Source organism: Colias eurytheme, chromosome 27 (genome assembly GCF_061535395.1).
Source record: "Colias eurytheme isolate Ceu_HAF_F1 chromosome 27, ilColEury1 Martin Lab GWU primary, whole genome shotgun sequence".
Classification (NCBI taxonomy): domain Eukaryota; kingdom Metazoa; phylum Arthropoda; class Insecta; order Lepidoptera; family Pieridae; genus Colias; species Colias eurytheme.
Genome location: NC_143006.1, coordinates 3,460,623 through 3,476,345, shown reverse-complemented (window position 1 = coordinate 3,476,345; position 15,723 = coordinate 3,460,623). Strand labels below are relative to the sequence as shown.

At 31.7% G+C, this 15,723-nt stretch overlaps 1 protein-coding gene and 1 long non-coding RNA gene across 2 annotated transcripts in view; both read left to right on the top strand.

Moving 5' to 3' along the window:
- LOC149896822 (uncharacterized) overlaps positions 1-15,723 on the top strand; it is a 247,092-nt gene that overhangs the window by 192,907 nt on the left and 38,462 nt on the right. The window lies entirely within an intron of this gene.
- LOC149896823 (irregular chiasm C-roughest protein-like) overlaps positions 1-15,723 on the top strand; it is a 105,114-nt gene that overhangs the window by 59,114 nt on the left and 30,277 nt on the right. The window contains exons 2-5 of the mRNA XM_090117171.1: positions 1,011-1,218; positions 3,883-4,033; positions 6,086-6,166; positions 14,573-14,724. Coding sequence (XP_089973297.1) covers positions 1,078-1,218; positions 3,883-4,033; positions 6,086-6,166; positions 14,573-14,724 — 525 coding nt within the window. The 5' untranslated portion in view covers positions 1,011-1,077. The remainder of the gene's footprint in view (positions 1-1,010; positions 1,219-3,882; positions 4,034-6,085; positions 6,167-14,572; positions 14,725-15,723) is intronic.

Genomic DNA, 15,723 nt, shown 5'->3' with positions numbered 1-15,723 from the left:
CTAGCTTACCGCCCGCGGCTTCGCCCGCTTTGTCTAAAACCTAAAAAATTATATACTAAAACCTTTCTCTTGAATCACTTTATCTATTAAAAAAAACCGCATCAAAATCTGTTGCGTAGTTATAAAGATTTAAGCGTACACACATACAGACACATACAGACATAGGGACAGAGAAAGCGGCTTTGTTTTATACTATGTAGTGATGCTATGAACAGAGAATTTTTTTATCCTTTAAAATTCTAACACGTGTATCTACTCCATTTTTATTAAAAAATTAAAGAAACAATAAACATACACAAAACATACAATTCAAATCACATTTTAAACGTAACAAATTAAATTATAACTAAATGAAAAAATGCAGACGTCAAAAGTCACTCGCAAACCACTTAATGCAAAAGAATTTCCATGAATGTTGGTCAGACAGGAAACTAAAGGGACATCGATATGAGAAACTTTAAAATTATGCGCCGAGTCTTTCCAACTTATTTATTTGATTAACCCGGTAGGGATTCTCTTCCAGCAAATGCTAAGCTATGTTAAAACTATGTTTTGTAACTTACGTTAATAATTTAAGGTATCGTTGTAGAAGTCTGTAATTGCTACGCTATACGATTTAATGTTAATTTTTTATCTCTTGATTTTTTTATTGATAAGTATATAACTAAAATACTACCTATTTATTTTACCATACTATATGCCTAACACGTTATTATGAAAAACATTTAAAATCACACCATTTACACACAATATGTTGTTTTTTATTCATTAGTTCTTATCTAATATAGAAAACAAAAAAGTTGGCATAAAATAATATACTGTATACAATTATTGCCGGGCTTATGACTATAAACCATTTCTTCGATAGCAAAGTTAAAAAATATAACCACACCATTCGATAAGACAAACAATTTACGTACCACATCCTGACAACCAAAATAACTCAACTAAAATGATTCATCCGCCTCACCAATCTATTTTTATCTACAATTATCATTCTTTTGTTTCAGATCTCGAAATAGCATGGCGCCAGAATATTTCACCAATACGTAGGGGAGTGTCTCACGATGTAAATAAATGTGGGTAGACGGGAAAATGTCGAACAGACACAGATGTGTGAGTGGGGTTCCGTTGTTCTTGTTGATACGGACTTTGGTGTGTGTGCGTGTGGTGTGGGGGTACCATGAACAGAAGTTCGCCATGGAGCCGCAGGATCAGGTTAGTATTACTGTTTTATTATTATAATATTATATTTACATAGTATATTATGTTTATATTTTGTAATTTTGTAGCAAAGAGAATGGTATTATGTTCATTTATAGTATTTATTTAAAGATCAATTAGATATTTAAGCATTTTATAGATTAATTAATAGCTTTCCGCTATGTAGGTTCATATATTGTAATTTATTTGTAACAAGATATTAAATGTAATTAAGTTTGGACAGCATAATTGAAACTATATTATTATTATATAGTATCGCATAGCTTCGCTTTCACTGTACCCAAAGTGGAGTATAATTTCATATTCCTTTATATTCCCGGAACGAATAACTTGAGAACTAGCCGAGGGATTGTAGATAATATAATGAAGTTTTCAAACAGACGAGACAGATTTAATAAGTTCGGTATAGTTTTGTCATGTCTGTTTTATTTGTTTTTACAATGATATAAAATTCAATGATATTATAAAATTGTCATGGTACAAAGTCCTTGAAACAATTTTATAATCGCATTATGCTTTGAATTCTTGTTCCTCTTTTACGCAAAAACAGACGATCAGATTTGTATGAAAATTTGTTCAAAGATAGATCTGGATTAGATCTTAGTTTATGGCTTACTCGCGGTCCAATGCATGTATCACGATTAAGTATTCCAAAGATCAAAATCGTAATAGGAAGGTACTAAAATTTCAAATAGATAAGTTCAAAGTAAGTAGGTTAGGTAGGTACATACATATCACTACAAAGTTTTGTAATACTGTGGTAACACACAGTCGCTTTCCGCCGTCTGCGTGTCTGTATCCTATCTTTAAAACTACGCGACGGATTTTGATACGATTTTTTTGAAGTGAAACTTCTTTATCGGGGTTGGAAAAAAAATTGGTGTAACATTTTTTCGTTACGCGTGACATTTTTCCGTTACGAGCCATCTTTTTCTTATTACGACGCGTGATTCGACGTATTTCTGTAAAGTTGCATATAGTAAATTATTTTTTGAAAAATAAGGTCGTAAAGAAGTTTCACTTCTTACGTGTGTACACTAGTACACGTACATATTTTTTTTTAATAGATATACCGATTCAAGAGGAAGGTTTTAGTACAAAATTTGTTGAGTGTAAGACAAAGCGGACAAAGCCGTGGGCGGTAAGCTAGTAAAAGTAAGATATTCTTATCTCAGAGTACTAAAAACGATATAAATGCTTCTCATAAATAAACTAACATCAATTAATTAACTATAAAAGACCTTCACAACTGCATTGAAAAACACTTAAACACATAGCCAATTACATAAATATATCTAAAACGAATCAAAAAACACGATTAAAATCTAAACCAGAATTAAAAATTTAAATAAGTTCGCTTCCGTGAAATGCTTGATTTTATCATAGAATTTTATCCGTCGATACTTGAGTCAATTTATGTTAATTATTAATTAATTAAATAAATGAACGAACTTGACACTTCTCACAATTATTATACCGGTTTTGTTAGATAAAGGATACGGTTTAACTGTTTTTATAGAATTTATAATTTGAAATGACTACCTTTTTCTCTTAGCGAAGAAATACTTGCATTTTATAGGTAGTAAGTGTGATAATTGAATAAAGCAATTGAACTTTTAGTTTTTGAAGTGAAACTTCTTTAGGCGCGTTAAGAGTAAAATTTAATGATCGCGTCATGGCAATACCGTCACGTCATGGAGTAAGGCGACGATTTTGGTATCTTTGAATCTTGCCAAAGTTCCACTTCTGACACGTGTGCTCGGCACACACGCTCTTTTTTATATTAATTAGTCGTATCATGTACATAATAATGTAGGTATTATGATAATCATTTTATAGATGGATGTATGTTTGTATTTCTTTCACGCAAATACTACTGAACCGATCACAATGTTTGGTATGTAGGTAGCTGAAGACCCAGAATAAGACATAGGCTACTTTTTATCCCGAAAATCCAGCAGGAACAGGAACTATGCGGGTGTTTTTTTAAAAACGCTGGGGAAGCCGCGGGCGGAAATCTAGTATTTGATAATGAAATGGTATACATAATACCATGTACATTTACGAGCAAAATAAAGAAAGAAAGAAAAGACTGGTAATAGAATCCTGGACATTTTATCCCTATGCAATATATTTAAACTGGACACAGCTATTAATTCCCACGTATCTTATCTAAACGCTTAACACAAGATCAGACCGGGTTATCTCTTCAATTAATCCGACATTTTATTAATTTTACCGTTTTCTTATATACTTAATGAGCATTTATTAAGATGTTCGTAATTATCGATACTCTATTTCGATTTATAAGATGTTTTAACTTTTAAACATATTTTCTGTGTAATAAATTGAAGAAAAAAGTTGGTGAAAGAAATGTTTTCTGTATTTTAAATCACAATAAGTTCAAGTTCAACAATAAAATATCCTGAAGTGAAACTTCTTTAGGCGCGTTGAGGGTAAAATTTCAAGGTCGCGTCATGGAAATACCGTCACCGCAGTAGGGCGCCGATTTTTATTTTTGAATCTTTCCAAAGTTTCACTTCTGACACGTGTGCTCGGCACACACGCTCTTTTGTATTCATATTTATTATTGTCATTAACTAAATATCATACATTTAATCAATGTATTATTTCTCTTATCCTATATTTTATCAACAGACGGCAGTAATAGGCTCGCGGGTGACCCTTCCCTGCAGGGTCGAGAACAAGGCTGGTCAACTGCAGTGGACGAAAGACGACTTCGGTCTTGGATTACATAGAGATCTCAGTGGATACGACCGGTATAAAATGATCGGGAGTGATGAAGAAGGTTGGTTTTTAATTATTTTGAGTAATTTATATGTTAGGAAGGTTTAAGATGTATGTAGAATTTATGTGTTTGTAATTTGTGTCTTCTCATCTTATTTCTTTCTTATTATTAATTGTATGATAAGTATTTCTTTCCTTTGGTGTATATAATATACCGTTATTTCATAAATACCTATCATTATATAATTACCACCTAAATGTATTTAGCTGTAAGGTTAGGTTAAGTTTGATTGAATAAACGAATTTGAATTTGAATTCATTCATTTGAAAATTAATTCACTAATTACTTAAAAATTTAACAATCGACATACCTAGTCTTTCGTATTTGTAATATTCAATATTGAATTCATATTACTATGCCTTAATTGGTCTAATCGATATGATTCATTATAATTATTATTCAACTACCCTTGAATTATTAATACGGACATAATTATTTCGTCAATTTATATTTCTATTATATTGTTTAGTTGTTACAGTCAAAACTCATTGCTGGTCAAAATAAATTTTGTCTACAAAAAACAGTCAAAAATATTTTTAACCGACGCGAAATAGTGCGTTTTCCCATTCAAATTCAAACTATGTAAGTATATTATAGTTTTACTGCGACTTGCTTCAGCATGTTAATTATGTATCGTTATATTTCAACTGAATAATTTGATTCTTTTTTATAATTAAACTTTTTATGTTTAATAATGTTTTGTCAACATTTTGTTGACTTTCTAAACGTTAACAACACGTTTGACTGCAAAAATAATTTAAAATAGTTTTGACCGACTCCTTTGTCAAAAACGTTTTTGACTGGTTTCAGCAGTTTCAGGTTTTGACCGGCAATGAGTTTTGACTGTAACATAGTGACTATTGGTCGTTTCATACCTCCAATATTAGTTGCATTAAACATTGAAGCTATTTGAATTATGCGGGCATTAATTTTTATTGATAATCATTTTACAAATTTTCGTTATATTACGTAATTTGTTTTGTAATTTACGTAGTAGTGTTAATTTCATATACCTACATATAAATTCATCAAATATAAAAGATAATTAATATTTTTTAAATAATAACTAAACCGCCTGAAAATTGTCATTAAAATCATTGCACCCAATCGAAAGTTCTGAGGTAACAAACACAAAAAAAAATCAGTCGAATTGAGATGTCCTCTTTTTTTGAAGTAGGATAAAAAATACATTCGTATATCCTGGTTTTAAGTGCGTTAATTTTTCCATTTTCATTATGCAAGCATTTTTTTGAATTCAAACTGATTTGGAAATAATGAAAATTTCGTTTAGTAATTTTCTACTTAGAATTTCCTCCACTTGCGCATCTTATTTATAATTAGATATAGTGTTTCAGAACCAAATTCCTCCCTGAGGACTTAGTGCAAGTAATATGAATGCTCTTAATGTGCAACACGTGGTACTTAGTCTAGTGTGTCATAAACTTTAGCAAATATATTATAAAGGATATTAAATAACGTTATATAGCAAGGATATTTTGTTTGGAAATCTAAAAAGAGTAATTTTTAGTAACAGCGGCCGTATTATGACCCCTTATTTCCAGACAATTTACGCCGAGAATTGAACTGACTGGCAAATTCATATATTACGCTATCATTAACCATGTCGGGTTATTGCGATCATAATATGAATTTGCCAATCAGTTCAATTTAGGGCGAAAACTGTCTGGAAATAAGAGGTCATAAAACGGCACCAGATTTTGGTTTAAGCCGTTCAAAATAAGCAATAGATTAATTCATTTCCATAAATATGACAAAAAGTAAAAACTATGATATAAGCACCTTTACCTTTCTTGATTAAGTAAGCTTCATAACTGCCCATTGAATTTTTTTAAGCTATTGCATAGCTTCTATCGCGGGCCTTGAGCGCGGGGACCGAATCTAGAAATTCCGTAACGAAAAAACCTCATGCTCCGCACTCCGACGGGCACGGAGGTGTGGCTTGAAGGCTTGCTATGCAATAGCTTTACCGCGGCAGTCCCCGAGTGCCACACGTATTTTTTTATCAAATAAATATAATTGTTTGTTTCACAGGGGACTATTCCCTGGATATTCGAGATGTGACGCTAGAAGACGATGCCAAATATCAGTGCCAAGTCAGCTCAGGCTCTAGAGGTAAGATTTTTTATACAATAGTACTATAAATAATATTATAAATACCTTATTACATATATAACTTTATGGATAGAGGATGGTTTAAATAAGAAGAAAATAAAATAAATAAAAGACATAAAGAATATTGATGTTGTTATTTTGGTCGTATTCAAACAAATTATGTACTTTCTATCACACTTTCTATTCTATAGTACCTCTAATGTTATTAATTTGCTTCATTTTTTAATTTAATGAGTCCTAAAACGTGACAATATTGCATTACCTATGACCTTAAGTTTATCAAAACTTACCTTTCGCACTGTCTCATCTGTAACATTTTTAAAAGATTTAAATTGAACACAAAACTTTAAGTATATCAAAAAGCCTAACAAAATAAATCCTATATCCGCTTAAGTACAAAACTTATAACCACATGAATATAAAACTAAACGTATTGTTATGTCCATTGTGGAACTATATAATCGCTTCTCGAAAGTTCTGGTTAATTCGGTCTCACGGTTGAGTAGTAATTGAGGTACAATTATGTTGTACAAACAGTGTTGTATTGATTTGGGGACGCGGTTATGGTACGAGCGCGAGCGGGAGCGGTAGCGGTAGCGATAGCCTAAATTTATGAGTAAGAGTGCTTTTCCACCAATCATGTGCGAGGATGTGTAGCGAGGAATGCGTTTTGCGAACCAATCATATCGCTTTACTTAGTTTGAAGTATGAAGCGTTTAATTATTCGTGGAAATACACCCGAATAGCTATTTAGCAGAATGTTTGGCTTTGAAACATTATCGAATACCTACTTTATGGCTTTGGTTGGGAGCGTGAGCGAAAGCGAAAGCGGTGTACTTGGTATTATGATTACTAAATTACTTATTATCGTTTTATTCACGAAACAAGTTATTTATCCAACATAATTTATTCTGCAGAAGTTTTCCCCATTCATTTACCTATTAAAGAAAACATTAAAAAGAAGCAATGTCGTATGATGGAATCGAGAAACAATATTTCTCGCTATAACGTGTCTATGACGACACCCTGTAGCGTATGAGTATTTTAAACAAGACGGATGCTAGTTGGCTGTATAACAATCGTATCTATCTCTAATAGGAGAATTATTGTTGTTTCTATTTTATCACTGCACATACAGGAACCTACAAATATTAATTGTGAAATTATACGGTTTAATATTATATAGAAAATAGTTTGGACAATGGAAAGCCTAGTGTGAAATAACATGGTAGTAGTTGTTATTTGAGAATATAAATGTTATTTGCTACATATTGATGTTTTTATACCTAGATTAAAGTATCTGATTTGTGCCTACAACATTCTTTTGAGCAATTAATTCCCATGAAGTGAGCGTTATAAATATCTGTTAAATATATAAAACAAACATACTTAATTAAGAAACTGTGTGTTATTAATAACATATATTTTCGTTGACTAGATACTTAAAACCTTTTATAATTCTTCTATCATAAATTCCTACTCTTTAATAAGATACGATGCTATTTTTGCATCGAACGTTTATTCAATAATACTTAAAAGATTAAGCAGATCATATTGAATGAATCCATGCAAAAACTAAAGAGAAAGATTTTAAAATAGGTATACGTTTTTATAATGATCTATCTAATAAAGCAGGCCATTAAGTATATTATGTTTATCTGTTGCAATACGGTAGGAGTTTCTAATTCAACACACACCAGAGCCGAATTCACTTTAGGACCTTACCGTATTAACAATATAAAAACTATTGAGTACTGAATAATATACAAAATATGTACTGAAATTGTTATTTTTAATTTATTAATAGCTTTCCGCCCGCGTCTTAATCTTGGCAAATTAATTATTTAAACGTTCTTTGATGACCAATATCGGTACCGCAGTTTTGGAGTTTATCACAAACAAATATAGACGACCGAAAAGATAAGTTATTGATATAATTTGCTTCACTCTTAGTGTATTGATTTGATACAGGCTCAATGATATTAGTTTATTACTTATAAAATATATCTTACCACTACTTATTAATTATTATATCTTACTATACAGGGTGTCCCAAGAAGTATGGATGAAATGAAGCCAGGAGGTAGAGGACCTAGAGGGCTATCCGAATCACCACCATGTGTGTTATGCGATTTTTCGTAGTTTCGGAGTTATGACTCTTTTTTCAATTTTTCACCTATCGCCGAGTACGATGATATTTTCACTCATGGTGACGTCAACTATTGCGCTAGATGCTTGATTTTTTTTGTGTGCTAAGCTGAAAGATAGGTCAATTCAGTATGGTAACACTTACTATCGTTAGATCTTCGAATGGAATAAAAAAAAAGAATTAAATGCCAAGAAAGATAAAATTACCCAGTATGTTCACAACTTCAAGGGCCCATAAAAAAATAAAATCACATTAGAAAAGTTTTCCGTTTGCCTTTTAAAAACTTGCTCTATCTATCAGGTAGCTACCCTGAAAATTTCATTTTATTATTCAGAAGGCTTCAATCGAAAAATTGAAATCTAAATGTGGTAAGTGCAAAAATTTTATTAACATGATGATCATTAAAACCAATAAATAGGTGTTTAGTTACCAGATTTTTTTTTAAATAACCCCGCTGTTGCTCAATGCAAGTGCGACATCACCGTAAAAAGTTGTCTATTAAATGTCTTTATGCCCTTTTATAATTTTAAATGGTTTCTTCTGCTACTATGAATTTCTACTATGATTCGTACTATTTTTACTATGATTCGGATAGCCCTCTAGGTCCTCTACCTCCCAGCTTCCGTTCATCACTACTTTTTGGGACACCCTGTATATTATAATATGTGCCGAGTTACGAAAAAGAAATCACCAATACAATCTTTACACACAGAATACTGTAGCACTGCAAAACCCATTTCCCTTTGCAATACTCATTCCAAAGGGAATTGAAATAGGAAGGAATAAAAGCAGTCTCATTCATCTAATGCTGTATACACATCAAACCTGTGAAAGCCGAATGACATTTACCGTCGCTTCGCCCATTCGATCCAAATATAACGGGAAATTCTTAATTGCGCCGCCTGAATACGGCCCTGAAAAATATTATAAAAGTACCATTGTTTTTCTTGTTAAGCCAAGCTCGAAAATTCTGTTTGCTTTTAATAAATTGGAAATCTGTATTTCTTTTCTTATTTTTCATTTTGATTCGAGTCGTGTGGTTTTATTAATATAGTTGATATGTTATTTGTAGTGTCTGATTTTATGGTTCTTTCTCATATTATACAATAATGTATTGCATTAAATGGATTGGTGAGGAGAATTGTGTTTGAATAAAGAACTTTATTACTACGAATTTAAGGTTCTTATTCATAAGGTCATGACGTATTCGCTTGGTTCATTTCAACTTCGAACATGTTATACTTCTAAAAAATATTAAATGACGCTGTAAACTTCTGCTTAAACTTCTGCTTGTTCTTGTACAAAAATTGCATTCTTGTTTCATAATTCGTTAATTAATAACTATCTGACATCTGTCAATTTGTGACAGGAAAACATATTCCCGATAATATCGTTGCAATAATAGATACCTAGGTAGGTACTTACAATTTCTCTGTTGGAAATGGGGTAAGAAACGACATGAATGAAATTCAAATCGGAGTATTAGAGCAATAGGAATCGTTAACAGAAATATACTACCACACCATATAAATAATTTTGAAAAATTAGTTCTTTCTAGAACAATTTAGTGTAAACAGTTAGCACTGATTACAGAAGAACAAAGAAGCTGTACAATTTATAATCTCAAGAACACTTGAAACAGAAATATTAAGCACGTCTTAACACCATTTAAAATTGTCAAGTAATATCTTCAAAATAATGTAGTAATTGAGAGAAATATAAAATGTATTTCAAGAGGAAACTTAGAAGAATAAATACTCAATTTTTCTAAGTGCTCCGCGTTTTATACAGAGGGAATAAGTTTGTGTTACATTACATTTACTAAGCTTATGACGAGATTTCTATGAACATAAGACTGGGGAATATTATCTTTTCACGATTATTAATGTTTTCATTTTGTTTGCTATACGCAATTTCTTTGCGGATGTTATACATTAGTAATATAGTTTCTTGTGTGATGTGAATTGTTTACTTGTTTATTTAATAATTTAATAATTAATCTGTATAGTGTATGGTACTAGCTTATGTTTATGTAGATATAAATAACGAAAAATACGTTTCTAATCACAAAAGAAGCATCTGAAAAGAATTGAAATAGGAAAGTGAACAAGTACTTAAACTAGAAAGTATAATATCGAAAGTTGGTAACATATAACGTAATAGTAATCTATGAAAATACATTTGTATAGAACAGAATATAATACAGTCATCATCTATAAAAAGATACTTAACAACAAACCAAAATCTCCTTTGTGTCAAACCCATTACGCTACCACATTAACTATTCAGAAAATACGCAAAACATTCAAAAAGATATCTAAACAGAAATCGCTCCGTAATTGGCATAATTTATTCCTTTAGAACGCTTCACAATACGACAATTTTTATGACCCGAAATTCAATAAAAACGCTCGGATCAATCTGTTGAACGCTCTATTCATATGCAAAGGGATCATGAAATTAATTTACATAGGCCTTTGTGCGTATATTTGATAAATTCCCTTCTATATCTTATCTAAGACCGTTGCTTACGGGCCATTCGGCTTTGTTCGAAGATTAACGTTTAACTCTGCATCGAGATAATCGAATGCTCCTTTTCCAGCGTTATCTTAAGGGATTCCTTGATTCCATTAACGTGGCTTGACAAATTTATTCTAATCATCCAGGGGCTCTTAATGTTTCGTTTTAATTTCGACCGTTTATCTGATTACGTTTGTATTTTGAGGAGTGTAAATTGATCTAGCTTGAATAGATTGGATATCTAAATCGCTTTGAAGATGTCTTGTATGATTTTGTTATACGAGTCAAACTGACGTTCGGATGCCTTGAATATTTTGGTGTAAGTCCAGAGAGGATGTTTGCGGACTTAGTCGTGAGCGGGAGATTATCATAAAGGGGTATGTAGCAAACAGTTGAAGCAAGTACTGTGTATGAACATTATAATATTATGTAGGTATATGGTCGCGTATGTAGGACAGTTGGTCAGAATAGCAAAAAATCGATCGATAGTTGAACGGGAGTGTCAGTTTCAGCTTAGGTATTCAATGTGGGTGTCTAAAGCGTGAAATGATAATATGCCATAATATCTATATTAATATTATAAAGCTAAAGAGTGTTTGTTTGTTTGAACGCGCTAATCTCAGAAACTACTAGTCTGATTTGAAAAATTATTTCGGTGTTAGATAGTCCATTCATTGAGGAAGGCTATAATCATCACGCTAAGACCAACAGGAGCGTAACAATGTGGGTGAAACCGCGGGAAACAGCTAGTTTAATATATTTATATTAATGATACACACTGTATACGTAAATTATTTCATGAACATACAAAAAGATAAGTACTTTCCGATCGATTATAATTTTCTGATAATATTTTATGTACTACAAATATAAATATTCTGTGACATGTAAATTACATGCTATGGATATAAGTAATGAAGGCACATTCGAAGCGTAAATTGTGAATGAACAACGTTTTAATATGGAAATAGGTATAATTCCGTAGTTCGTAAATGTTCGCGAAGAAACCTTTTCGTTTATACTAATGTTATAAATGCGGAAGTAACTGTCTTCTATAACTTTTTATTGTGTTAGAGGATCTTTGAAATTTTGGTGGATTTTAATGCAGAAGTAAGCTTTGTTTTTACTCCGAAATACGGAATAAGTTTAAATAAAATTGTTTTCTTATCAAATATATTGAGTTAAAGGCTTAATTTAGTACATACTCTACTATCGACCACATTCAAAATGTATTTTGCCAGCAGAAAGTGAATTCATTGAGTAAATATCCTCATTAGTACTCTTAATTCTAATTCTTAAAAATTCGGTTTTCTTTTAAATAAGAAAAACTTTTTTATAGTCAAAAATATGTAACTCGACAATCTATAGTAGAAATTTCCATTTTCCAAACACCCTATTCCAAACTTAATTAGGTTCCAAATTATTCGTACAAATTCTAGCCAGTCCATTCTTCTCGAAGTTTCCGCTAGCTTTGCTAGATGCTGGGAAATACGAAATGTTTTGTGGTGCACATTAAAGTATCAAAACTCGGACACAATGGACTATATTAGTTGTTCTGTTTAAACTTAGACGTGGACCAGGATAGGAGTATTATTAGAAAGGTGTGCAAGGAAGGGGTATTTTGATTTTGATACGGTATAAAAGTCCTACATGGCAAAATTTTGCTGTGAAATATACCTTTAAATCTACCCAAATTCTTTAATCTACCTTCAATGTTATGATTATTGGAAAATAAGGATAGCATAATATCTAGGTGGAATAGATGACGAGCACGAAGGAATTATTGCTAATACATACAGAAATATACATTTTTTTATTGAAGTAAAACTTCTTTAGGCGCGACTAGGGAGTAACTCAGATTTTTTTTCTGACGGAAGTAACGCTGTGTAGTTTCCGCCATTTAAAAATAATAATTCTGATTGGTTGTAAGTATATGTCATATACTACACGCTTCTTGACTTATACGCCAGCTAGTGGCAAATATCATAATCAATTAGGATTATTTATTTTCAAATTTTCAAACGGATCAATTGTGAATAGCAAAGTGAATGAAAAATTCAACAGTTTTAAAAACATTATTTTAAATTGCAAAATTTTTTGAAAATCTCTAAATATACTTGTTTATTTATTACTTTTAAAATAAGTAAATTAAAAATAAATTTTCTGACAATTGCGACATTTTATAATATTCAATAACAAGGTTATATTGACATGTGCGTTTTACTTCAATCGCGCGTAAAGGTTACACGCACACACTTTTTTATTTTTGGGCTTCCTTGGGTTTTACGAATTGTATTTGTCAAAATTTTGACCGATATTTCTACTCCATTTCTGAGCCATCTATTTAGTAACCGAACAAGAAATTTAAAGGGCAAAGAAAAACAATTAGAAAAGCTTTCCTAGTCTTACGATAATTCCATATTGGAATGAGTTTGGCAACCAGCCCAAAACCAGGGCTTGTAAAATGTCCGGAACGTCCGTATGATTAAAATAATAAACCACTATTGCTTAATTATTTCGTTTGAATACACTTACGGCCTACGGGTAATACTATGCTTATTTGTGATTTTATTGTCCATATATGTATTGATAGAACTTGGAAATTATCATAATAATGATAGTAATGCGAATTTTGAGAAAATTCAGGAAACTGATCTTTTCTCAGTATTAATCTCGATTTATCTTCACAAGCCTTTGCTAGGCCAATATTCCAATAAAACACAATATACTCGAATAAGAAAGAACAACACAATCTGTTGTTCTTTCATACAAAATTCAAGCAATAGTTATTTGTTATGTAAAGCAAATATCCCGTTTCCAATAAAGCAGAGAAACACATTGTTCTCTTTACTGTTTGTGTACGCCGACTAAAAGAAAAGACAATAAGCGAAAAACCTAAATTTACAAGCAGATACTTAATGGCAATCTTCAAAGAGAAAGCAACATTGTACTAGAGAAAAATAAACACCGCTCTCGAAGACTAGATAAAAGATTTACATAAAACTAATGGAAGTTTTTATCAAGAAGACACAACGATGGGTAACTAGCTTGCGGCAAAATTGTACAACTTTGCACTATTTAACTTGCAAACTTTCAACAAAGTTTGCTCTATAGAAAACTGTCTAAAGGGAGTCTTTCATTGTCTTTCCTTGGTTTCGCCATTAAATTGTGAGTCAGGGTACCTCGGTGGCCCGCTGTCTAGTAAAACTGCGGGTTTGTGTCCTGTTTGGACCTTAAAGTTTGGAACATATTCCAACATTACCCACACTTTATGGTATCGGTTAAACAGTTAACTGTTCCTATTTGGATCCAGATCTCTGTGAATAATATGAATTTTGTGAATAGGATATGCGGGCTGAAATCGGAAACGTAAATGATGGCTCAATTACAACAATAGAGTAGGTATACGTGATACGTGTTTTAAATCGAAACATTTGGTAGTTAGATGAATAATTGGTTTTATAGATTTTATATAGGTGGATTACGAAGTTCTAACATCCACACAAGTTTCAAGTTTGTTAGTTAAAATTAATCGATTCCTAATTAGGTAAATGTTGAATTGAGGTCAAATTATATCGTGTTACGTAAGGTTATTGTTTGCAAGAACTACATAAATTTTAAATAATGAAATCTGTAAAATAGAGCATAAAAATGGAACGTTTTAGTTAACAATATCAATTCCCTCAACAGATATACAATGTATACCCAGCTCAAATAAATTAAAACTCTTTGTACAGGTGAACCTGCAATTAGGTCACGCTACGCCCGCCTAACCGTCCTAGTGCCGCCGGAACCACCGAAAATTCTACAAGGGAATTTCTACTCTACCACAGAAGACAGAATCATCAAACTCGAATGCGTCTCCGTGGGTGGGAAACCTCCAGCTGAGGTAAGAAAGACTTATATACAGAAACAAATAGACGAAATTAAACTTTTTAACAAGATCCATAAAGGCGGGTATCGCTTGAATTGGGAAAAGCTGACTAGGTGAGAACTGACAAATTGTAGATGTTCGATTGAAAATGGATGATATATTTCAAATGCGTTTTTACGCGCTCAATTCCATTAGCACTCACAACTGATGAAATGGTTTTACATTCCTGCATGTGTAATTTATTAACGTGAAGGTAACTTCTAATTTAAGTGTAATTTTAGTTGAGTAATTTAGTATGGTCTGCTCTCAATTTAGATTAGATTGCACTTAAGGTTCTCTGCTGGGTTTAGGATGGTTGTTTTTAGATGCTGTTATTGTTTGTTGAAGTCATCAAGCAGCAGATAATTATCTTGTAAATAAAAGATGTTTATTCCGAAGAAAGGGGTACAAAATATCTTGATTTTCACTTCAGATAATCTTCATTTCAATCAGCCTTGACGTTAAATATACGACATTAAACCGGTTATGTCTGAAATATTTGGTTTGATCTTTCACGGCGCCAACCGAGTAGCAAGAAGAGCCGTTTCCGACATATTTCAAATTAAATATTAAATTTAATTACGCAGGAAAATTGCTATTCAGATGATACTTTAATCCTTTGCTATATTTATTTAAATAACAACTCTTAAGCTAACGACGTTTTAGAATGATATTTTAGTCTGAATTTCATCCTTGCGTTGTCTATTTACAACTAATTAAAGTCTCAGAATTTTAAGCGCGTCGAAAATGACATGCAAATATCTTCACTGTATAAATTAAGCAAAATATATTCTCTGCTTACGTTTCAAATTATCTATTTCAAAGTTAAATTTAATTAACTAGATACTCCGAAATTCGCAATTTATTTTAGTTTTTCGCTCTGGCTTTTGTTATGTCTTTATTTGATGTTAGACTTCGTTTTTATATTGTGTATCTTTTTAAACTACTTAAGCTTACTTTGTTTGAAATTATCTT